We start from the raw sequence: 26,400 nt of genomic DNA on the forward strand, positions 1-26,400 counted from the left end.
CTCTCTTTTTCTTTATCAGCCTTGCTAGTGGCTCATCGATTTTATTGATTTCCTCAAAGAACCAACTTTTGGTTTTACTGGTTCTTTTTGTTCCCCCATTCGTTTAACTCTGCTTTAATCTTTGTTATTTCTCTTCTTCTACTTGCTTTGGGGTTAGTTTGCTGTTCTTTCTCAAGTTCCTCCAGGTCAGCAGTCAAGTCCTCAATTTTTGCTCTTTTTTCTTTTTTTAGTATTGGCATTTATGACAGTAAATTTCTCTCAGCACAGCATTTGCTGCATCCCATAAATTCTGATTTGTTATATTCTCATTTTCATTTATCTTCAGATAGCTGCTGATTTCTCTAGCAACGTTCCTCTTTGACCCACTCGTTTAAGAGTGTGTTATTTACCTTCCATGTATTTGTGAAAGTTCTCGTTCTTTGATAGTTACTGATATCCAGCTTCATTCCATTGTGATCAGAGAAAATGCTTTGAATAATTGCAATGTTTTAAAATGTATAAAGACCTGTTTTGTGCACTGACGTATGATCTATCCTGGAGAATATTCCATGAGCACTAGAAAAGAATGTATAGCCTGGTTTTTTTGGGTATAATGACCTATATATGTCTGTTAGGTCTGATTCATTTATCAAGTTGTTTAACTTCTCTATTTCCTTGTTGATCCTCTGCCTGGTTGTTTTGTCTATAGAGGAGAGTGGTGTATTGAAGTCTCCTACTTTTATTGTTGAATCATCTATCACTCCTTTCAGTTTGCCAATGTCTGTCTCATGTACTTTGGAGCTCCTTGATTGGGAACATAAACATTTATGGTTGTTAATTTCTTCTTGGTGAATTGTCCCTTTTATTAACATATAATGTCCTTCTTTGTCTCTTATGATATCTTTACATTTAGTCTATTTTGTCTAATATTAGTATAGCTGCTTCTGCTTTCTTTTGGTTACAACTTGCATGGAACATCTTTTTCCATCCTTTCACTTTCAATCTATTTGTATCTTTGTGTCTAAAATGAGTCTCTTGTAAGTAGCATATAGCTGGATTATATTTCTTAATCCATTCTGCCAATCTGTGTCTTTTAATTGTTAAGTTTAGTCCATTAACATTCAAAGTTATTACTGAAAAGGCATTTCTTGAATCCACCATCTTATCTTTTGGATTTTATTTGTCAGATCTATATATTCTTTTCCTTATTTCTCTTTTTATCCTTTAAATTGCCCTTATTGGTACTCTTCAATTCTGTCCCCTCCTCCAGACCTCCCTCTCCTGTGTTTTTTTTTTTCAACTTGCAGAGCTCCTTTTAATATTTCTTTCTTTCTTTTTTTTTTATTTTTTAAATGGCAGGCACTGGGAACTGAACTTGGGTCTTCGGCATGGCAGGGAAGAACTCTGCCACTGAACCACTGTTGCTTGCCCCCTTTAATATTTCTTTTAGGGACAGTCTCTTGTTGACAAATTCTTTCAGGATTTGTTTGTCTGTGGAAATTTTAATCTCTCCATCAGTTTTGAAGGACCATTTGGCTGGGTACAGAATTCTTGACTGAAAGTCTTTCTCTTTCAGGATCTTAAATATATCATACCACTATATTCTCACCTCCATAGTGTCAGTTGAGTAATCTGAACTCAGTCTTGTGTGGTTTTCCTTGCATATAGTAGATTATTTTTCTCTTGCTACTTTCAGGATTTTCTGCTTCTCTTCAACATTTGACAGACTGATTAGTATGTGTCTTGGGGAAGGCCTATTTGGATTTTTTCTATTTGGAGTCCATTGAGCTTCTCTGCTTTGTATATTTATGTCCTTTTTAAGCGTTGGGAAGTTTTCCCCCATTGGATCCTCAACTAATCTTCTTAGCCCTTTTCTCTTTCTGGGGGGCACCATTGACTCATATTTATGTGCTTTATTTTGTCTGTCATTTTCCTGAGATCCAATTCAAACTTTTCCATCTTTTTTTTGCCATTTGCTGTTTTGAGTGTTGGAAATCAGTTGCCTGTCCCCTGTAGTTCACTTATTCTTTCTTCTGTCCCTTCAAGTCTGCTGTTGTGTGTCTCGAGCTTATTTTTGATTTGGTCTATCTTTAATCTGTGTGATATCTGCTATTTTCCTATTTATTCTTTCAAATTCTTCTTTATGCTCTTCTAGTGTCTTCTTGATCTCCTTTATGTCTTTAGCCATCCCATTTATTTTATTTAGTAGAATTAGATGAACGTCTTTAATTAGTTGTTCCAATGTCTCTGTCTCCTCTGATGTTTTAATTTGATCATTAGGCTGGGCTATATCTGTCTGCATTGTGATATGCTTAATAATCTTCTGCTGTTTTTGTGGCATGTAAATATCTTGATTGTTTTACTTTGGACATTGATTTCCTTCAGTAGTCTAAAGCTTTGTATTTGTGGGATGGATGTGGAGCAGGATGCAGGGTGCAGGGCCAGAAAGAACAGTGTGGTGATGTGTTGCAGTGCAGGTATAGGTGCAGGTTGGGTTGCTATGCTGGTGCCTTTGAGCATGGGTGCCCAGAGGTGGGGGAAGATGTAGCTGTGCCGGGTGCTGTTCTAAGGTGCAGGGCTCTTTGTGTGCGTGTGCAGAGCTAGGGTAGTGGGTTTGTGTTGCGTCTGCATGGGCTGGGGGGTAGATGTGGCCAGCTGCCCAGGTCAGCGCTTTCCCAGAGCTGGAGGGTGTGACTGGAGGCAGTGTACATGCATGTATCTGGGAGTGCTGTAACCTCATGTACATGTGTGCAGAGCTCAGGCGGGGCGGGGCTATGCGACTGCCTGGGCTTGGGGCAGGTGTAGCCTGCATATGAAGGTAAGCATCTGCAGACTTTATGCACTGGCAACCACTGCCAGGGGCCAGGGACTGTGAGGCTGGTGCTCAGGAGGGGTGGGAGGAGACTGAGCTTGTGCAGGAGAGGTGGGCTAGGCTGGGGCAGGTATGCTTGCACTTGGGGTGGGGTTGTGAGGTGGGTATGCACCAAATGGGTTGGTGGGGCAGGGGTGTTTGGAGCATGGGGAGTGGGGGCTGGTGATGGGGTTCAGGTGTATGGGGTGTGGGGTGAGTTGCTGGTCATAGGACTGTGCTGGTGAGGGTAGCGTGTTCCAGGAACATGGCTTGGCTTTCTTCCTAGTCCCTGTCCATACTTCCTGAGGGCTGTGGGCTTCTGAGTTAGGCTGTTTGTACCCGTTCTCTGTTTCTCAGTTCCTCAGCTTTTTGCAACCAGGGCCCTGCTATGTGGTGCAGAAAAGTCTCCCAGGTCACTTACACCCTGGAATCACGGTCTCAGTCACCCTCCCATCCCTTCTCTAGTTCCTTGGAGCAGGTTTGAACTCAATTTATCCTATTCTGCCATCTTCCTGGAACTCCAATTGTATTAATTTTTAATCCATTTCCCTCTACTCTCCCTACCTGGATCTTATAAAGACAAATTTGATTTAATGCAGCCATAATCCTCACTGAACGTAATTTTTACTTTCAAAGCCTTTTCTCTTCCTCCTCGTTTTCCCAAAGAATCATAGAAATTATGGGGCTGGAAGGGGGACCTGTAATGTTTTCTAAGACCTCAAGTGGCTTGGGTCTCTTATCCTACAGCTTGCCACATTTTCAGGTCATTTCTGAAAGAACATTTCTTTATTTGTGAGATAATTGATTGGCTGACTATAAGCATTAGCTATATATTTTTAAACTTTAGGTTAAAATCCATTTCTCCATCCTTCCTCCAGTCCGCTCTCCAGAGTGTGACAGAGCAAAGCCAGTCCATCTTCCGTGGGGCAGCCCTTGAAAACAATGCCAGCTATTTAGAATCCTAATAACATTTCAGAGGCAGATATCTTGGTTCCATTGGCCATCAAATCAGTCAAATTCAGGGACTGTAACTAACTAGTTAGACTTGAATTTCAAGTACCTTCTCTCATACTAGCTTAATTTTTCTGAATCTCAGTCTGCTAATCCACAGAATTAAATACTTGCCCTCCTTTCTTCATAGGATTTCTATGAGCTAAAATGTGACAATGTTTGAGAAAGTGATTTGTTGTCTATTACTACTACTACCACTATCAAGAGTCTTAACAGGAGTTTCTCTTTCTAGACTAGGTCAAGAAGGGAAGAAAATAAAAGGCCCTTGGTAGAAGTCACCTGCGCTTCTAATAAGGGACAGGATGTGTGGGAAAGCCAGGAGGGGTCATTCTGAGAATTATTTTCCTAATCCGTGGCCCAAGTTCTGAATTTTTGGCTAGTTTCTAGAACTGTCAGGGATATGGCCAACTTCAGTTCTTAGATCAAATTAGGAGGAAGTACATATTCTATTTTGGAATAAATTAAGCAAAAAGAGAGGATGCTAGCTGTCATTTTTATCCCCTTCTTCATCCAAATCAAGACCTAGCTCCCCTTTGATTACGTAGACATTAAGAAAAAACAGACAGAAAAAAGTTCTTTTGTAAAGAATCACAAGAAAACAAAATGCTAAGGTTGTGATCCTTTTGGCCTGCTCTCTCTCATGCATATTTCCTCAAGCAATAAGTAGAATAACAGATTTCCTGTGTGAATAATTTACAGGTAAAATCATCAAAAGAACTGGCCTGGGCCTTTCCCATAGAATTGTGAACCCATAGTCCAGAGACTCCCTATTGGCAGCACGGAAGTCTGTTGGACTGTTCCATAGAACCACATGGGGTTCCATTCCATCCTTGGGGTTCACAAGGATTTCTGTTGCCATGCTCTAGTGTCAGAGCATCTGGTGGTCCTTTCAGCAATTCCAATGAAGAGATAAAAGAGGCTGCTTTCAGGAGCCTGAGGGCCTGGCATCTGTGTGCTTATGGATGAATGATTTTCATATCCAGAGAATCAAATCAGGAGCTAATTAAGACCACTCTTAAATTATTTATTGGTGTCAGTTTTTTGTTCTTTCACTCATTCAAAATAAAGGGATGGTTGCTCTGATATTTTTATAAAATATCTTAATGACTCCCAAATATTTGCTTCTGTGACTTGCTGATATCCTAGTCATTGTTAAATTTTGTTTTGGCTCTGACCTTGATATAAAAGAGCTAAAAAATTCACACATATCCTTGCTACAACTATGTGTAATCAACTGAAAAAAAATTGTAGCATTGGTGAAACAGAGCAACTGTCATTTAAAAATGTAAAAAAGTAAGAAAAATATAAAATATCCAAAAATTTTCAGTGGTTAAAGTACACACATTAGAGTAGTAGTTCTCAAGCTTTTCTCTGTATCAGGTTAATCCAGTAGTCCTCAGTGTGGCCTTTCATAACCTGTGTTTGAAATAGCTCCCTGGTGATTCTGATGGACTCCATTGCATTACAACAATAACATATTTTCTAATTAAAACTCTACCAGCACTGGCCCATCAGGATGTAATGTTAGTTGCTCTCACTAACCCATTTATTCCCTCTATTTTACTGGAAGTCATGAACTGAATTTATTTAGCACATGCTTTTTTAAGAATTTAAACTAATTTATACAGTCTTAGCTAAGGTATTGTCTCGTTCACAAAGTATGTAGCTTACACACTTTATTAAGCTTCTATTTTTTAATTTCTTAGTCCTTAATATTATAGCTAGGTAGGAAATGATAGGAGAAAAATCCTTTAAGTGACCATGTAAATATATTTTCATTGTATACAACTATGTTAGTCTGGAGTTTTGGGGTTGAAAGCATCAGAAACCAGTAAGTACATGTAAAGATGCTCAACATCACTAGTCATCATGGCAATGCAAATCAAAACCACAATGAGATAACATTTTATACCCACTAGGATGACCATAATTAAAATATGGACAATAGCAACAATATTAATGAGGATGTGGATAATTTAAATGCTCATACACTTTCTTTAGATAGGCTTTTTGGAATAATTGTTGATCCCAAATTTGGAGATGGTATTGTACAAGAGGAACTTGGAGCATCTTGTCATATTATAATGAAAGGAAGCTATCAAAACCAAGCAGTGTCATATCACAATGTCTGAGAAACCATTTTGAAGAGATTCTAACTGGCTAATGTGGAAGAAGTTGAGGTAATATAAGACTGATAATTTCAATAGATCTAAAGTCATCAAATATGTTTTAATCTTTCTTAGTTTGGGTATTCCCCAAAAGCAAATCATAAAACAAAGAATTGGATACAAGTAATTTAGTTGAAAGGTGATTCCAGAAAACACAATGCAAGGTATGAGTAAAGGAAGACAGGAAAAGAAGAAGGGTGAATCAAATGTTCATTGATAAGTTGGGGACCCTCTCATAAATTATGTAAAATGTGATTCAGAATTGTCCTACCTAGGGAAGGGAAAGTCACCTCTATTTGGCAATAAATCTCTATCGTTTCTGGGCTTCCCCATGAGTGAACTAAATATGTACTTTGGCTTTGGGAAGCACAGAGATTTTTGTGGGAAGCTGTCAGCAGGCATGTTAATTGACCACAAAGGCAGATGAACTCTGAGGTAGGCTTAGGCCATAAGGGATTGGATATCAACAGCATCTGCTATAAACTCTTGAGTTCATAATGAAATGTTAGTTAAAAAAAAACAAAACACCTCATTGGTGATCACTGGAGGATTCTAGAGAACCAGCTCACTATTTTGAAAACAGGTAAATAAAATGGAAAGATTCAGGCATTTATCCTGCTTTTCCCATATGACATGTACTTTAGGGCAATCATATAGTTAATGAACTCATGAATCCCTTTATAGATGTATCCCAGATAATAAATAAGAATAGTAGAATTAGTATAGCTCCATTTTAAAATCCCAGTTAAATTCACAGATCTGGCAAAGACCATTGATGTTTGCTACTATCATAAAACTGGAGATAGCCAGTCATTTTGTGTCCCAATGGAAGTATACAAAATCACCATTGAAGCAATATTACCAAAAAAATAACTTGAATTTGATTAAGCTTCTAGATTTAACCACCTCTCAGAAATATGACTGAGGAACATATTAAATAATAGGGAAGCAATCACAAACAGTAGGCTGTGAGAAACCCTCCAGGACAAAAAACCAAATAGATGCAATAAAAGTAGAAAAAAAAATGGAGATGGAGGAGGGAACTCAGTAGGAATTGAGAGATGTATCAAGCAATTGTCATTTATACAAAGTAGTCAGTCTTCAGATTTGTGATAAGCCAAGAAAATAAAAGGGAACTACTGTCTATAATTGGGAGAAACTATAAACTTTGATATTTTTCCTTATATTACTCTGAAAAAAAAAACCAACAAAAAAAGGCTGAGATACTAATTTCTTTTAGTCTGTTTGGATCAGGACAAAAAACTGGTTCAAATTATTTGAAAAGGCATTTGTTCTTTTTGCCTAGAGCTTCATTGAGCAAAGATGTGAACTTATACAAATAGAATTGAAAGGCAGTTTTTTTTTTACAGTACTAATATCTTCAATGTGTGTCTCTTAGAGTAAAAGTATTTAGTGTAATCTCTTCATATATCTCTCTAGATATTCTGCATATCTGCATATATATTTAGTATCTCTCTATGTATCTACAATTTTTCTACATATCCTTAAACTAGTGGATATAGAATAATCTTTTAAAGGGAGATTAGATCAAAGTATATGCTGAATTGTCACGTGAACAGTTAATATGACTTTTGAGGGTGTTCTGAAGAGGCTCATATTCTCACCAAAGGAATTTGCCTTTTGCTATTAGATTGAACCCTTTAACAGAGCATGGGTACAGAATGCTTTTCTAAGTGCATAGCCAAAGAAAATGGTCTCAGCTTCCCATGGTACTATGCATGCCAGATAACCTTTGAAGAAAGCTGGAGGAGAAGAGTCAGGGAGGGGAGCCAAACTCCAAGGGCTTTTTATGACTTTCAGGGTAGATTTTTATTTTGGGATTTTACTGCAGACTTCTTAGAGTGCACTTACCTCCCTCTTCATATTATTTGTCCTCGTCTATCCCACAGCCCCAGATGGGCTGAAGTGGCAATCTGGATTGCTACTGGGTAGCTATCCCACTCTATCTCCCCACCTAGAAATCTCTGCCCATGTGAGTTCTTATTTTCAGCCCTTGGCCCAAACTGCAGGCAATCAGCTGCCTGATAAGTGGTTTTGATGAGGCTGCTACAGCCCTTCCCACCTCCTGTAGCCTTCTCAGTGAACAGTCTAGGTCAGCTGCTAAAGGAACTAAAAATACATTCTAGTTAGTCATTCATGAGTGGCTGGGTCAGCTGAGGCACCAGAAAAGGGAAGTGTGGAGCTTGATGTATGACTTCAAGAAACTGAAAGCGTTTATTGAAAGCTTGTGTGTGATTTGGAGAGTAGAAGAGCAATGGACATGCATACTCATATTGAGGCTATACACACAATGACCAAGAACTTCAAAATCTCATAGAAAATAAACTGCCAACTGGTCTCAAGAAGCAGCTGCTCCTTGGAGAGGTCTTCCTGAACCCCTATTGACTACAAAACCAGATCTGGAGTGAGATGCAGTATGTGGACAGACGTAGGGGAAAAGGGTAAGAGGGAGGGACTCTTTTCCATTTGGTTGATGTAACGTAGTCGGAAAGATGAGTAGGTTGGATATGGAGTCAGACAGCTCTAGCTAGAAATCTCATTTTGTTCCTTATTAGCTATATGGCTTTACATGTTACTTTAAATCTATGCTCATCAGTTTTTTCACCTGTAAAATGGGAAAGATACCTACCATAGAGTTATGGAGGTGATTAAGGAAAGTCGTTCATGTAAAGTACCTAGCATGCCTAGCACCGAGTTGATTATCATAAATGTTCATGTCTTTCCCTTCCAGTCTTTCTTAATATTGGAGCAGGCACAGTGAGCAAGTCAGTTTGTTTATGGCATTTCTGAAGCTGATCTGGTTATAGCTGGAACTCTTAAATTTGGCTTAGGGACCCATGTGGCTTGGGGCTCCTTGGAAAGCTATGATCTTGTGATTAAGAGACCAGGGTGGATGCTGCTATACTGGGTTACTTTAGATCAGTACTTTTTCAACTGCAGATCATGACCATTAGTGGTTCAAGAAATCATTTTTGTAGGTTAGAAACAGCAAATAGGATAGAATAGGATAGAACCAAACAGAATAGCAATATCAGAGTACATTGAACACAAATGAAGGGTTTCAGTGGCATATGTGTGGTGGTTTGAAGCAGTATGTGCCCCAGCAAAATATTTTCTTAAATTTAATACATTCCTGTGGGTATGAACCCATTGTAAGTAGGACCTTTTGAAAAGGCTATTTCAGTTAAGGTGTGTCCCATCACAACTGGGATGGGTCTTAATCTTATGACTGGAGTCCTTTATATAAGAATAAAATTCAGATAGAGAAAAAGCCATAGAAACCAAGAAACTGAAATGGAACATGGAAGAGAGAGGATCCCAGGAGATGCTGCAGTGTACCTTGCCAGGTGACAGAGGGACCAAGGATCACTGGCAGCCAGCCCCAAAATGTCACAGTCTTTGGGGAGAAAGTACTACCTTGATGATGACTTGATTTGGACATTTACCTGGCCTCAAAACCACAAGTGAATAATTCCCCATTGTTTAAGCTGAATCATTTCATGGTATTTGAGCAGCCTAGGAAACTAAAACAATATGTATGTGTGTGTGTACTGAGTTACAATGTGATACATGTTTCTTACTGAGGGATTGTGGTTTAAAAAAAAGTTAAAACAAACAAAAATTATATTTTGGAAGATCTGAGATTTTATTCATGGGGTTCTGCCTACACTGGAAGTTCAGACCTTCTGAACAGGGAATTCCTGAAGAAAGTTTCACACCTCTAGTTCTTTGGAGTGCCTACTGGGAAATGATCTAGTGAGCCTTTTTGGGTAGAGCAGTTGGAAATGCTAGCCAGGAATTCCCCCACAAAATGAAGATTATTCCTTTGACTGAGATCATTGTCAGTTGAGCCATTTCCATTGTTATCAGTTATATCAGTTTGCCTTAAAAAGCACTAGAATTTTGCTCAACGAAATGAGCATGTGAGAAGTATGGAGTAGAGGGAGCAGGCGGAGAATGAGATGTGCCTTGACAGTAGGGAAGATGGTATGAGGTAGAAGAGAGCTCAACAAGGAAATGTTGAGTGTCTACTATTGCCAGGCCTTGGGTTAGGTCCTAGGAATACACATATAGGCCAGACATTGTTCCTGCCCTGCTAGATCATATTGTCTAGTGACAGAACAAATAATGACCTAAGTAATTACTGCACTTTGTACAGAGGATGTACAAATTGCTATGCAACCATATAGATTTTATTTTGATGAAGTTTAGTTTTCTTTTATGGCTTTGCCTTCTGTATCCTGCCTAAGAAATCCTTGTCTTGCTCTAGGTCATGAAATTATTCTTTCTTTTCTTTTAGAAGCCTTAGAGCTTAATTTTTGTTTTGTTTAAGGCTATGATCTTTCTTGAACTAATTGTATATGATGTAAGGTAACAGCAAAAATTCTTGTTTTTTTCTTTCATTTTAATATCCAATTGTTTCAGCCTCATTTAATGAAAAGAAAATCCTTTGTTTCTTGAATTGCTCTGGCAACTTTGTAGAAAATTAACTGAACATGTAAGGTGGGGGAGCATTTCACCTGTCTATTCTGTTTCATGGATTGCTTTGTCCATCCATATGCCACTACTATACTATCTTGTTTACTATAGTCTTTGAAGTTGGGTAATATACATCTTCTACCTTTGTTCTTTTGAAAGGTTGTTTTGGCTATTCTGAGTCTTTTGAATTTTCATATGAATTTTAGAATCATCTCATCCTTCTATTAAAAAGTCTGCTGGGATTATGATTGGAATTATGTTGAATCTATACATCAAATTGAAATCTTAAGACTAGTGAGTTTTCCAATCTGTGAACGTCTCTCAATTTTTACTTCTTTTTTCCCCATCTCAGCAATGGGCTATCGATTTCAGTGTAGAAATATTATGTATAATTTGTTAAATTTATTTCTCAGTATTTTACTTTTCCGAGTTATAAATGAATTTCTAAAAATCGAATCTTTCCAGTTGTTTGCTACTGCTACATAGAATACAATTGATTTTGAAATTTGTATGCAGACTTTCCGTTCTGTGACCTTTCCAAATCTACTTACTAGGTTTGCTTTCCAGATTCCTTAGCATTTTCTACTTAGACCATAGTGTCATCTGTGAATGAGATGATTTTTCTTCTTCCTCTCATCTTTTATTTCCATTTCTTGCCTCATAGAACTGACAAGGACCTCAAGTACAATGTTGAAGAGAATGTTTAAAACCAAATGATCTAAGAAGGAAAGCATTTAATATTTCATCAGGTATGATGTTAGCTAAAGGTTTTTTTTATAGGTATCTTTTATCAGATTAAGAACATTCTCTTTTATTCCTAATAACTTTTCTCTTTTAAATCACACATGGGTATTGGATTTTGTCAAATACTCTATCTGTATATCTTCTGAAGATTATATGGATTTTCTCCTTTATTCTGACAATATGGTGAATCACATAGATGTTCAAGTATTAAACCAAGCTTGCTCCCTGTGATGATCCCTACTTGATAATGATGTATTATCTTTTTTATATATTTTGGATTGGATTTGCTCATTTTTTTTTTCTTCTTTTTTTGTTTTTACTGCGGGAACATATAAAAGAACTTTTAGTTTTGTTGATTTTGTCTTTTCTAGATAATTTATCTTTCCTCTATTCTTTGTAATTTCCTTCCCTTCCTTTACTTTGGGTTAAATTTTATCTGCTTTTCCTAGTTCCCCTAGGTATGATACTGTATCACCGATATGAGATTTTTCTTTTTAAATGTAAGTATTCAGAGCTATCAATTTCCCTCTCAGCACTACCTCTGCTGCATCCTTTTTTGATGTGTTTTCACTTGCCTAATTTCCCTTGTGATTTCTTCTTTGATCCACTGATCCACTGTTGAATTTCTACATATTTGTGAATTTTCCAGTTTTCCATGTTGACTCCTAGCTTCATTTAGTTGTCTGCCCCTTTTCATGAATAAGTGTTTGTTATTATTTTATGTCTACTATTGATTGTACTTTTTAAATTTTATTAGTGCTTGCTTTAGAATTTATCATATACATCTTTAACTTTCCATTGTCTGCCTTCAAATAATATACTGCTTCTCATAGGCTGTAAAACCTTCTCTAATAGTATACATCAATTTCCTTCCTTTTTTTGTGCTACTACTGTCATACATACATTTTATACGTACATATGTTGAAAATTCTACAAAATAATGTTGCTTTTATTGCTTTAGGTAGTTTCTATTTTGCTTCATGTGAGAGAAGTGTCTGGGAAGCATGTGGAATTTCATGCCTGTATGCCACTGGCATGGGCTCTTTTAAGCCTCTTGTCCAGCCTTCTCCTCTTAAATCTTTATCATGAGCACAGTGGAGGCATATGGTAAAAAGCTGCCTAATGACTGTGAACTCTGCCTGTGTCTGGATCTTTCAGTGACTATAAACTGATATGTTAATCCCACTGTGCTTAAGAATTTATCAAAACTTCATGTTTTCTTCTTACCCATTATTATGGTTACCACATTTTTCTCCTATTGTCTGCCAAAGGTGAAACAGTTCATGTGTCCTGTTTCTTTTCAGAGGGGCTTGCTACCCTTTATTTTTTATTTTTATTTATTTATTTTTGGGGGGTACATGGCCCAGGAATCGAATCCGGGTTTCCTACAAGGAAGGCGAGCATTCTGCCACTGAACAACTGGTGCACCTGGGCTTGCCACCCTTTAAATTTCAGTTTATTTTAGTGGCCTGATAACCTCACTGATACCTCATTTCAGTTGCCTTTGATCCTCACTTGTCTGATGGGCTCAAGAAAAGTTATAATTTTAGAGTATCTGGCCTTTTCTCATTGTTAGGGTGGAAATGACACTCTCTTATAGCTTTATACATCCTAAGTGGAAGTGGAAGTGGAACTGCTGCTGTATCCTCTTGGTGACTCAGTTAAAGTGGAACTGCTGCTGTATCCTCTTGGTGACTCAGTTACTTTGATCCTTTGGCCATTCCCCACTTCCATTTTTCTGCATCAATATTCTTTCTTTTTTTGGATCACTTATTAGCATACAGACATCCTGACATGATATCAGACAAACTCTGTTCCCTTTATCCCACATCCCTATCTATCTATCTTTCCATTTCTCTGTTGCCTTCTAAAAGCTAAACCCTAAAGAGTTATCTATATTCAATCTCCAATGCTTCACCACCTATTATTTGACTCAGTGCAACCTGGTTCCCCCATCCCCCATTTAAAAAAAATTTAATTACTCTTTCTTCCAAAAGATAGTTTTACGAGTTGTATGTTTTGTCTATCAATATGTAAAGTGACCATGCCTTACCTGAGCCTATGGAAATGAAATATGCTTTTATTTGTGGTATCTATATTGATTATTTTGTTATTTGCTGATTTCAAAACTGGTTTAGAGGAATGAGGTATTTTTCTCTCTCCCTTCTTTATTCTATCCATGTAAATAAGTGTATGTATATATAGGTATATATGTATGTATTCACACAGATATACATATAGACTTATACATACACACACATACGAGTTTGTTCTTTAACTATGAAGCCAAGTTTTTTCAATGGCCCAGTGGCTCTTGATAGAGAAAACTCTTCCTACTCACCTCCAGCAGTTAGATAAACTCATCACTGTCAGAGGAGTCCTGGGCATCCCAATGTTTGCTTGTTGCTGTTTTTGGATAATAAATGTAGTACATGTACATTGTAAAGAATATAGATAATGTAGAAAAATATAAACTCAAAACTATTTCACACATGAAGTTGTTGATGTAAACCTCTACAGAGTTATGTTGCCAGGGTATCATATGTGAAATAGAGGAAGGAGCATGTTTTGACATATTAATAGATTTGTGTAGCCAAGAAATACGAAATCTGTCCCTTTTCAAGGTCAAATCATTCTCCTCTTTACTCCCTTTAGGAAAATTAGACTTTTCTTTCCTCACGCAGATTAAGTGGTTGACATGTTGTATAACCCTCACAGAAGCGTTCTTGACTATCTTTTGCTGAGCCTTGCTCTCTAAATAGTAGGGAGAACACTGCTAATGCAGGTTTATAATGGAGGTAATATGGTTTCTATATAACAGTGATTCTCAAGCAGAGATGCTGGGGAGTTTATCCAAACTACACTGGCCCTTTTATTGTCATATCCTGGAATATACTGGATTTTCAGGAACAATTGCATGTGGTTTAGAAAAGCCCCGCAGGTAATTCTGATGTGTCCCCCCAACCCATTCTACTCCTCCTACTGATACAAAGGGCAATGCTGCTAAACCCTGATAAAATATACAAGAAGTGAATGTGAGAAACATAAAAACTGGAAGGAACAGAGTGCAGAAACATAATCAACAGCATGGATGGTTTCTCTGAATGTATCTTTTCCTGCATGTCTAAACTGTTCTCTGATAATCCTAAATATGGCTTTCCAAGCATCACCATAATTTGGAGAGAGAATGTAGAGTACTTTGCCACAGGCACACGTTATCTCAGAAGTTTGGCAAATAAACCTACTAACTTGTTGCTGGAATGTGAGTGCTGTATTTTGTTGCAAACTGTTTTAGAGTCCAGTGATGCAATGTGTTGTTTCAGCCTGTCTTGGTCAGAAACCCTGAGCAAACAAGTCATCAGATTTAAAGAAAAATAGCAATTGTTTTCAGTAAACTGTTAATTTAAGATATTTTCCATTTTTTGTATCTGAGGCTTCAGATAGGTAGCACAAAGCTGAATTAAATATCAGTTTAATGACTTTTAGCTGAACATTTAGTCCATGTGATAACTGATTGTATGGTGTGTACAGAATACATGTATGCATCACTTATGTGTGTAGGATGTATATAACATTCACCTTATTATTCTTTTGCTTTGTTTGCCCCACATTTTCCTTTAGAAAAATTTTAACTTTTTGGTAGTTGGAAAAGAACCTACTTTATTCCTATCTATTCCTACTAGTATAACATACACACTTAGTCTAAGACTGATCAGTAACTTTGACCTCTTCCCAATAATTCAGGTGCCTTACAACACTTTTAATTCCATTTACTCTGCTCCTGATTTATAATGCTTGTGTATTTATGCTATGCATCTATATTTTATAGTTTAGTTTAAATTTACAAGACAATCATTATTGTTTTATATACTCATGTTTGTTTAGATTTACCCATTCATATTTGTTACTTTAATTGCTCTTCATTCTTTCATCCTTAGAACCTTTACTGAAGGTATGCTGGTGGAAAACTTTGGTTTTGGTGGCCTGAAAGTGTCTTTATTTTGTGCTCATTCTTAAAAAATAGATTTACTGGAAATAGGATTCTGGGTAGGCAACCATTTCCTTTTCAGATGTTGTCTTTCTAGGTCATCTCCATTGTCTTCTGGCTTCCCTTGTTGCTATTCAGCTGACAATCTGTCTCTTCTTAAAATGCAATCTTTTTTTTTTCTGCTGGCTGCTTTTAAGATCATTTCTTAGCATTTGTTGACTTGCAGTTTCACTATAGTGTGTATGGATGTGGATTTCTTTTACTTATCTTGCTTGGGATTCACTGAGCTTCTTTAATCTTTGGATCACTGCTCTTCATCAGTTGAGGTAAACTTTCAGCTCTCATTTCTTGAATATAGCCTTGTGCTGGTTTGAATCTTATGTACCCCAGAAAAGCCAGGTTTTAATCCTGATCCAATCTTATGGGAGCAGTCATTTATTTTAATTCTGAGCCAGTATCATAGGGTAGAAACTTTTGATTAGATTATTTCCATGGAGGTATGACATGGCCAATTGTGGGTGTGACCTTTTGATTAGATAGAGATGTGCCTCCACCCATTCCAGGTGGGTCTTGACTAGTTTACTGGAATCCTTTTCTCTGGAGAGAGCCAGAGTCATCAGAGCAGATGCAGACACTTGCAGAACAGTTACTTCAGAGACATGGACGTTTGGAGATGCTTACAGTGCCGAGAGAGAGAAGATGCCTAGACACCAACAGAGCCCAGCAGATGTCACCATGTGCCTTCCCATGAGATGCTCAGCAAGTCAGAACCCCGTTGTAAGTGAAGGCCCACAGATGCTTAGAGAGGAAACTACTGGCATTAGAAGTTGAAAGCAAAGAACCAGGAACAAGGACCAGTAGATGGCAGCCATGGGCCATCCCAGCTGACAGAGGTGTTCTGGACAGCATCAGCCTTTCTTGAGTGAAGGTAACCTCTTGTTGGTGCCTTAATTTGGATACTTTCATTTCCTTAGAACAGTAAACTGTAACATAATAAATTCCTCTTTAAAAAGCTATTCTCCTCCCTGCCCCAAATAGAAAGCCATTCCATTTCTTGTGTATTGCATTCCGGCAGCTTAAACTAATAAAGGCCTCTATCCCACTTTCTCTCTTCTTCTATAGCTCTGATTAGTCATCTGTTAGGCATTCTCACTTTTCCATGTTTCTCAAATTCTTTTTTATTTGTTTGGTGCCTCATTCGGAATAATTCTTTCTATCTTCTCTTGCAATTTATTGGTTTACTTTAGTTTTCTTATCTGATATTAGCCAGTTGTTAATTTCAGCTACTTTATTTTTAATTTCCAGAAATTCTATTAAGTCCTTTTCCAAATCTATCCTATTCTCTGCAGGCATTTTCAAGCTTATATATTTGCTTCTTTAAACATATTAAGCATAGTTTTACAATTTGTCTCATGATTTCAATATCTAATCCCTTTGTGGATTTTTTTCTTTTACTCTCACTGATGGTACTTAGTTTCCTTATGTGGTTAATTATTTTGTGACCTGTTCATTTTCCTTAAAAAATAATTCTGGAATTTTTTGATGTTTGGGATGAAAAGAGTAACCTTTCAGAGAGGATTTTACATGTCCTTCTAACAAACATTTAGGAAACACTACCAGTACAGTTTAATCTAAGTTTATAGCCTGAGATTTTTGTTTAATATGTAGAGGATATAAATATGGACTGCAAATTAGCACGAGGGCCAGCTTGCAATGGCAACTGAAGATTTTTTTCAGTTGACTGGAGCAAAAGCAACTTTTCTTGCAGTGCCCCCGGTATGTGGCCTTTACTACTGATTCATCCTTATCCTGAGGTTATAATAGCCATTTAGAGGACTATTAAGGCAGGAGGGTCTTTAATTTGGCTCCCTATCTTAAACAGGCCGTAGGCTTTGATTTCTGTTCACCATGTTCTGTCAAGCCCTGAAAATTAAAGATCATAGTCTCCAGTTTTGATAAATGCCCCAGGCAAAAGCACCTTAATGTGCTTGGTTACCTCTCCAAGGTCCCATTTTCACTTGGATTTTGACCTAGTTATTTCTTACTGTCCTGTTCAATACTTCAAGTTTTTTAAAAAAGTTATCCATCAGCTTTTTTTTTGTTGTTGTTGTTGTTTTTCAGCATGAGGGTGGTCAGAATCACCTAGCCTGCTACATTTCTGGAAACAGAATCAAATTTTCCCACTTCATGTAGTTAGATTTCTTAATTTTACTTCCTAAGTTTGTGATTCTCTGTAAAAAAAGACATTCAAAATAGCCACCAATTTTGCAATGTGTATTGGTGAAGTCTATAGAACCTAAGAGTTGAAGTAAAATTTTATTCATTTTGTCTTATTCTAAAATCAATGTAAGTTACTTAAATACTTAAAATTCTTAATAGCATCACCAGCAGTTCAAATAGAGAGAAGAGAATATGTTAGAATGAGCCCTGAATCCTTAATCCTTGCTCGGCAGTTAACTAGAGGAGCAGTTCTCAATGTGGAGTCTGTAAAACCAGCTCCCTTAAATTATGTGCATATTGTGTATGTGCAATGAGAATTTTTCTAGGAAGTGTCCATACCTTTCATCAAATTTCTCAGAAGTTTAAGACCCAAGAAAAGTTATGAACTACTAAACTACATACAAGGTAATCTGAGATAAATCAACCTCTTTATACTTTAGTTTCTAATCTATATTTTGATAAAACACCTTACCTACCTCATGAATTTACTCTAAGAATTTTAAAGTAGGCAGTAATATATGAAAATATTTTGGAAAAGTTATCTACTTTTTCTTTAAAACACTTATTAAAATGTTCAGGATATTATCATTATTATAGAGAGGTTAGCAAAGCACTTTTAGTGACATTTGCTTAATCAACAACATTTGAATGTGGCTGAAATAGGAGTTGGTGAGGAACAGATTATAACACTATTTAGTAGGTTAATCAGTAGGACTATGTGGCTGATTGTATGTGTAAAGTAATGGAGAGGGAAGTCAAGGATTGCAACCCAGATTTTAATTGGGTGGCTGACTGAACCTTCCAAATGTGATAAAGAATCTGGAAAAATATGACAAATGTGCAAAAAATTTAAGTTTGGACTTGTTGCATCTGAGTGGGCATTTGGGCAGAAATGTACCATAGATGAGCAGAGAGATTCAGAGGGCTAGAACTGTAAATGTCTGGAGTCTCTAGTACACAGGTTTTGGCTGAGACCATTCAAATTACTGAGATCAGCCAATTGAATATGGAGATAAATGGGACATGCCAATATTTAAAAGGCAAGTGTATGAAGAAGAGCCCAAGAAAATGAAGGGACAGTCATAGAGATGGAGAAGACCCTAGAATGTTATAACACAGAAGATAGTGAAGTATTTAAGGAATGAATTATTAGTGGTGGTAAATCCAAGAGAAGTCCTTCAGTGAGATAAGTACTAAATTTATTTGTCAATTGGGAGGTTATTGTTTACTACAAAAAGCATCACTAGAACGGTATGCATGAGAACTAGAGGGGACATGAATAAATGGGATGTGAGGCAGTCAATGGAGAGTAAATGAACGTAGCTTGAGAAGTCTGGATATGAATGAGAGATGGGAAACTAGAGCTGGTTTGATCAAGGGAGAGTTACCTTTTTTTTTTTTTTTTTTTTAAGCATCGGAAAAACATGTTTATTGGCTGAGGGGAAAGGAATAGAAAGGGAGAGGTTGAAGGCAAGAAACTACACTATCCATCAAGAGAGCAATATGAGCCCTGTACGTGGTAAAAGACCCTGGTCCCTTGTGGATATAACAACTGTCACTAAGAGCTATGTGTGCAGGGCAAGGAGTCATCAGTCCACGTGACAGCATTCAGGCAAAATTTCTCATTTAGGACCCATTTTTGTGTTAAAAGATATTTTGAAGTTGACAATAAGAATGATTCTAAAATTCCTTTCAAGAATGTATTTCTTTTTGCTGAAATACCTTAAAGAAATATTTTCATATACAAGTTTTAATGGAATAGAGAACTATGAACTAAATACAGCTGTCATTGGGGAACAGTTAACAGTTAGAGAAACTTGAATGAAAAGAAAACGATAATTTAAAATGTGGTGGGAAAATCTGAATACATAGGAGAAAGTGATTTTAATTTTAGTTGCAAAATGCTTTGGCTGGTCTCTTTAAGAAGTAAAGTATAAATCTTAAAACATTTAAAACAAAAAATTCAAAAATACATTTGAAGGCTTGAATACTTGTGTTCCAGTGACAGGTGTTTGCAGCAAGGAATAAAACCCAGAAGAAATTCCTGATCTAGATTATTCCTTCCCTCCATTCATATATTAATTCAACAAATATTGCTTAAGTGCCAGATAAAGAACATCAAACCTCTGGAATAAAGCACTTCTGAATAAGTTTAATGTGTCCATGTATGACTGGACCTTTCCAAGAGGCTGGGAAAGGTTTCCCAAGTCTTTTGGAGTTGTTTCTATTGCAGACTCACCTCTTCTCATCTAATTTTCTGAATTGAGAGGCAGGGTTACAGTCTCTATTGTCATTTTCTGACCATTAATTCCCCAAATTCTTAAAATAATCCCTGATCCCTTTCAGGCTGTCACTCCTCCTTGTTTCAGCTTCCTTTTGGCTTCCCTTCATTCACTAAACACTTTGGTACCTGTTATAGCTTTTTTCTCTACTCCAATTCTGTCATCTCTCTGGATGATTTCAATATCTACTTGTCCACCCATTAGTCCTCTCAGGTTTCTTGATTTTTGTCTCCAGTGAGCTTTACTTCATTCAGCAATTGCATGGTCACTCCCTGGATCTTATGCCCTATGAACTTCCTCCTCTCAGGATCACTAATTGAAGCACTCTGGTCTCAGGCTACAGTTTCCTATCCTTCCAAATCTGCTTGTTCCTTCCAACTCTGCTTGTTCAACAATTTCCAGTATATCAGGATTGTCCAGCAGAGTCTCAACTGTCTTCCCATTCATTAGCCAACTTTGTGTTGCCTTCACTTCCTTTCCAGCTTAGATAATTGTAGGACAATTATTTAGTTAATTCTTGCCAATATTCTGAGCTCCCTTACCCCTTTGTTGTGCTATCAGATTTATCTGGCAAAACCCCAACTTCTGGATGAACCCAAGCATCTCCATTTTCTCTGTGCCTATATACACAAAGGCAGCAAGGTATTAGTGAGAAAAAAAAATCACAAAATGCAAATTTTTACCATAAATTCTTGATCACCGAACAGCTGGGTCAACACTGCCCTGCAGTCCTACTATGTCTAGTCAATTTATTCTCCATAGCAATTATTTTAAAACCTCCATTTTCAATACTGCAACCTCCTTCCCACCTTCCTTTCAATTTCAAGTGATCTGGTGCCTGATTTCACACAAAGCCAAAGACTGAATCTGTACCCATCCTCTTCTATAATAGAAGTGTCCTCTCCCATCTAAAGGTCCACACGTGTAGCAGTGTTTTGGATACCATACTCATCTACCTTCTTCGGAACCTAACACCACCACTGATCCCTTTTTGCTCTTTTACCTTTAATTTCTCTTTGTTTTCTGGTTCCTTTTCAGAGATAGGGAAGTAGATAGCAGGGATAGGAAGGCCCATTATTGCCTCATTTTCTCTACTCTATCACAGCCAAAATCAAAGAGTTGTATAAGGTAGGCTTTTTCTAGTGTTTGCCTTAAGTTTCTGGAAAGGAATGTATATAAGGCCACCAATTATTTCCTTGTGGCTAAATCTAATAGATGTTTCTAATTCCTCACTCTGGTTCACCTCTCAACAGCATCCAACACCTGAGCTGAAAAATTCCCTTGCTTCGGCATTCATGACTTGACTTCTGCTTTTCCTTTCATCTCCTTGGCCATGGTTTGTCAGATTCCTCTTTCTGCTCATCGAGTATGACTTCAGATGCTAGAGTTCCTCGTGGTTTTGCCCTGGGTCCTTCCTTCTTTATAGTCTGTGCTAAGAATCAGCATACTTTTCTCGGTAGAGGGCCAGACAGTAAACTATCTTAGGCTTTGTGGGTTACAGTGCTACTACTATTACTACTCAACTCTGCCATAGCAGCAGGAAAGCAGCCAAAGACAATACTTAAAACAAGTGGTGTGGCTGTGTTCCAGTAAAACTTGCTTTATAAAATCAGGTAGAGGGCTGGAATTGGTCTATGGCCTGTGGTTTGCCAATCCCTGCTCTCCGTTCTCCCTAGGAAAGTATCCTCTTTTGTGTCTCCAATGATCACATATACAGGGAATTCATACCTTGAGATCCTTCAGTCCCCAGACACATATATCCAACCACCTACTTAATTTAAATGTCTCAAAAGCATCTCAAACTTTAATTTAGGAATTATGCTCTTTCTGCCCAAATCTGGTCTCCCTCCCATGTTCTCTCTTAGTAAGAGACACGCCATTCACCTAGTTGCACAAGGCAGAAAATAAGGAGTCATCTTTGACACCTCCCTCTCTCTCATCCTTTAAATCTTTGAGCTGAAGAAACACTTTTAAAAAGGTAGGTCTGTAACAATATCATTACTTGAAGCACACAGTCAAATTTAATGTTTCACTAATCAAGCTAAACTTTATTTCCATGTTTATTACATGTTAGTCTTTGATGTTGAGTACATATCAGAATTGATTTAACACATGACTTGGGAGAAAAACATCCTCCATTGAGTGGATTTAAAAAGAATTTAAAGCTACAAAATATTTGTGAATTCTAAATTATGATGTGTGAGTTCTAAATTAGGATGAAAAGAACAATAAATACCTTGCCATTTTCCTCTAATTTTCCAAGATGGATTTCTCTATGAAAAAAAGTTTATAAGAATTTATTTCAAGAAAAGAAGGTAAAATTGAAAGCCATTTTATTTTAAGAATAGGGAACAAATAAATTGTGAGTCTTAACACAGAACTCTTACCTTCAATTTAAAATACAAATACTTCGTGATATAAACTGAGGAACATTATTAGGTCAACTATAACTCTAATACCTTAAGCAAACCCATACATGCCATTTGCTTTTGTTTGGAAGAGCTGTGCTGATTTAAGGGTGACACACAGCAGAGGCCTATTTGAGATCCATGTTAACCATTTGGTACTCAGAAGGGGGAAAGTAAAAACTACTAAGCACTTGGTGACAGAAATTCAGGATAATCAGTTTTAGGTGGCTAAGAGCTAACAGGATTAATCATTCTACTACCCCCTTCCCCGTGCTTCCCAATGGACGTGTACAAATGTACAGCTTTTAGCATTCAATGAATGTTTCAAAATAAAACTTCTCTAGATAGCTTCAAACTCTTGAAACTCATAGAACACAACACTAGTAAAATTCTAATTTTAAATGAAAAAAATACAGGTGGTTATCAAAATTGTTGATGGTAATAAATATATTTTCTTTAAATTTTCTGCCCCTTAGCACATTTTTCTGAAGAAAGATGTGCCCTTAATACTAAATTTTACTTAGATATACATATTTTAAAAAAAATCTTAAATTACTTTCTATCTGGGGATTACAGGATGAAGACCCATAAAAAATGAATAATGTTTATCGTTCTCACTAAACAAGTATTTAGATCATCTGCAAAAACCTATTTATTTAATGCCTCATATAAAAGACATTTAATAAAGATAATTCACCTCTAATTACTCCAGTGATGTAACTGGAATATAATTTTAAGACAGATAATTTATGGCTTTTCCACTTTTTAAAATTTCACATTTAATGTTATGTGTTAAATCTTTTTTCTCAGTCTTATAAAATAAGATGCCTAAATGAGAAAAGAAAGAACAAAGGAGAGACAAAGTCCACCACCTCCTCCCTTCCTCCCTTTCCTAGAAATCACCATTTCATTAAATCCAAAAGCACATTCTTTTCCTTAAAACAGCATTCAGCAAACATTTTCTGTGATGGGTCAGATAATAAATATCTTAGGCTCTGCAGGCCAGCAATTTCTGTTGCAACTATTCACATCTGCCTTTGTAGTGGGAAAGCAGACATAGACAATATGAATTTGCACAGACAGCAAGCTGATTTTGGCCCTAGTCTGTCAACCCCTGTGCCTCAGAATAACAGACCTAAATAGAAAACAATCATCTGAAATAAAGCTTAGCTTTTAGTTGGATATGATGACTATCTCAGAATATGGCAATCACACAGCACATTCAGATGCTGAATTTAAATTTAGCCAACTCTCTGCCTTCATTGTTATCATGCTTTTTTGGGGGATAATTTATCCTCATGAAAACTTGCTTAAGAATTACCTATTCAGGGCTTGTTTAAAATCAATAAATGATGTCCATACAATTTAATATTCAATTTAATATTTAAAAACCTTAATGAAAAATAGAACAGAATCAAAGCATTTAAAATAAGTACACTCACTACCCACTCCAGAAATTCATTTAAGTCATATCAACTATAGAATATGAAAAATAAATTCAGAAGTGTAATTACTTTAAAATATGCCACTTCCACTTTGTCAATATTTTACATTTATGTATAGATTCTATAGTGGAAGCAGAAATTCTCTCTAAAAACATTATCTTCTTAAAATCTTGAGGTGCATATTAGAGCCACAGGCAGTATCTGACATATAAAATTGCAATACAGGCCTTTCAAATTTGGCATTTCACTGGTACAATACGACCCAGGTATATAATCACTGTACAGTGCCTAAACATTCCAGTAAGAGCCATTATTTTCTTAATGTAGAATGATTAATACATATTCAACAAGGGGCAGTGAGGTTAGTAATTCTACAGGGTATGTCCTGACATAATTTTCAAATTGTACAATAACACAAACAACTTTGTTAAGGCCATGTTTTATTTGCTGATTAATGGACAAAAGGCAATGTATTTTCAAGTATTTTCTTGAAAGTCTGTGCTCATAAAAATCATGAAAAGTTGGAAAGACTGTTAAATCACGGAAACTTTAAATATATCTTACACAATCTTGTTTGTACAAAAATACAAGTTAAATATAAACATAAAGTAATCATGATAATTTTATGCAGATCTGTTATATGTGATCTTTAGTTATATATAAAAGTTTCTTGGTTCTGTTATTTGTGAAAAGATCAATACCAGATTGAATTACTACCTATTGGCAAAGGGCCCTAAAAAGCTTACTTAGCATTAATCTCTTACATGGTTGAGTTTACTAATTGAGATCACTTAAAAAAAGGAAAAATCTAAAGGGCAGTATGTCCATAAACCAACAAATAATTTGGCTGTAATGTATCATAAAACACAAAGAAACCCCACACATCTGTACAATAAACATTACCTATGTATACACACACACTCACAGTCATAAAACAAAGCCTAATGCAGTGCTGCTTCCAGTTCAATATTCAGCTTTGCATTTTTTCTTACTTCATCAAATGAATAGCTTTTAGTCACCTTCCCATTCTTGAAGACAGTATGCAGAAGATCCTGCCGAAACATAATACTAAAATTTAATGATGATATTAGAGATTATCAAGCAAAATACTTAATTAGCACACTAGTTCATCAAAGTATAATTTAAATACAGAGATGCTGATGGCATTCAAACTGTGAAATGATTTAATACAGAAAGGATGCCAAAAATGCAGGCAGAGAGTTAGGTACTCTCCAAAAAACAATTAGGTATTAATCTAATTATCTAGTCAGGTATTATGGCCAACCACAGACTTGCCTGCTATGTAACTTTTAATAAAAGGAATTATCTAAACATTACATTTTAAAAACAATTTTCCTTAAAGGAACAAAACAAAACAAAACACCTACTTGACCAATTATTTTCTATTTATTTATTTTTTCAGGTGGAAGATGTTCAATTCTTGGTTGTCCAGAAGAACTGTGACTGTCATTGAGACATTGCATCAAGGAAAATCTGTCAAACCTTCTGATATACTTAGCCAACAGATTTAATGCTAACTAAACTTACCAATTTGGAATCTTAATAAATTTACCAGTCACTGAATTTTGGTCTTAAAAAAATCAACTAACCCACAGAACTAAACATATATAGAGTTATTTGACTAATGCAGATTGAGTGAATTAAAAACTCTCTGTGTATACTCCAAAAGTCAATGATACATGTAATCCACTTGATCCCTGTCCAGAGCAACAAAGAAAAATTAAGTGAATCATGACTAATTTCCCTTTTGGGTCTAGTAAAGCCACTCCTGTCTCACAACAGAAGTAATCCATTGTGCCCTGAACATTGAGGCACATATGGCATTATCTAATATTTTTAACAAAATCACAGTTTTCCACAAATTTAAATATAACTTATCTAGGAATGCTTGTTCCTTTTAAATCAAAATGCCTAGATGATTATAAATTAATCACCACCTCAAATACTCTTACAAATGCCTTTTTAAAGTAACACTTTATGCTTTTACCCTTGATTTAAAATAACTTCAGTGCATCTGAGATAAAGCATTTAAATTAAGCAAAATCAAGGCAGCTGCAAGACATAACAGAAGGATGTGAAGGAATGCATAACAATCTATATAAAGGGATATAACATTAAAAGTTTGATTTTAGAACATGTAGGTATATTTTCATAAAAGACAAATGCTATTTAATTCTAATCAAACTTTGAAAAATTTTAAAAAAACATGTTATAAGCAGTAAGTTTCAAATGGTATAAAGAATCTAAACAGATATTACTGTGTTAATGTTTAGTGTAAAGTTTTCATGGAAATATAATTAGTGTCCTATAAAATATACTTTAGTATATTAAAATTCATTAGATTATGTGGACTACTTCAGCATACTATAATTTTTTCTAGTTTGATTGGTAATGTAATTTGAATACATTACCTAGTTTTTACCTATTATCTACTAAGATATAATTCTCTGTACCAATCAAATGAGATCAAGAAAGCCATCTGAGCTGGATACTATAAAGTTTTTAAAAAGAGCATTATCTTTAACATCCTAGAATTTGAACAGCGCTTCCTTTATCTAAATTTTTGCTAAAGTGAAATTTTGGTAATAAGTATGAGAAGTCCTTCAGAACAACATCTTTTCCTTTAAGTATTCTTAATTATGCCTCTTCAGAAAAAATTCATTGCTAATTGCCTGAAAGATCAAATGTTTTGAGGGCCATCAGTCAGTGTGATGCTGGCCACTATGTGGAAAACTGATTAAAAGAAAATTATAAAAAATTTCACCCAAAATATGTATAGGTCT

General features: G+C 36.2%; 1 protein-coding gene and 1 long non-coding RNA gene across 2 annotated transcripts in view; one reads left to right on the forward strand and one right to left on the reverse strand.

Annotated features, from left to right (window-relative positions):
• Positions 1 to 7,503: 7,503 nt before the first annotated feature.
• LOC143686771 (uncharacterized) lies at positions 7,504 to 25,180 on the forward strand. Its single transcript, XR_013177276.1, has 2 exons — positions 7,504 to 8,471; positions 25,020 to 25,180. It is a non-coding gene; the product is annotated as an uncharacterized LOC143686771 (long non-coding RNA).
• Positions 22,060 to 26,400, reverse strand: part of NAMPT (nicotinamide phosphoribosyltransferase) — a 49,870-nt gene continuing 45,529 nt past the window's right edge. Inside the window, exon 11 of the mRNA XM_077163244.1 lies at positions 22,060 to 24,648. Coding sequence (XP_077019359.1) covers positions 24,538 to 24,648 — 111 coding nt within the window. The 3' untranslated portion in view covers positions 22,060 to 24,537. The remainder of the gene's footprint in view (positions 24,649 to 26,400) is intronic.

This window comes from Tamandua tetradactyla, chromosome 1 (assembly GCF_023851605.1).
Source record: "Tamandua tetradactyla isolate mTamTet1 chromosome 1, mTamTet1.pri, whole genome shotgun sequence".
Lineage (NCBI taxonomy): Eukaryota > Metazoa > Chordata > Mammalia > Pilosa > Myrmecophagidae > Tamandua > Tamandua tetradactyla.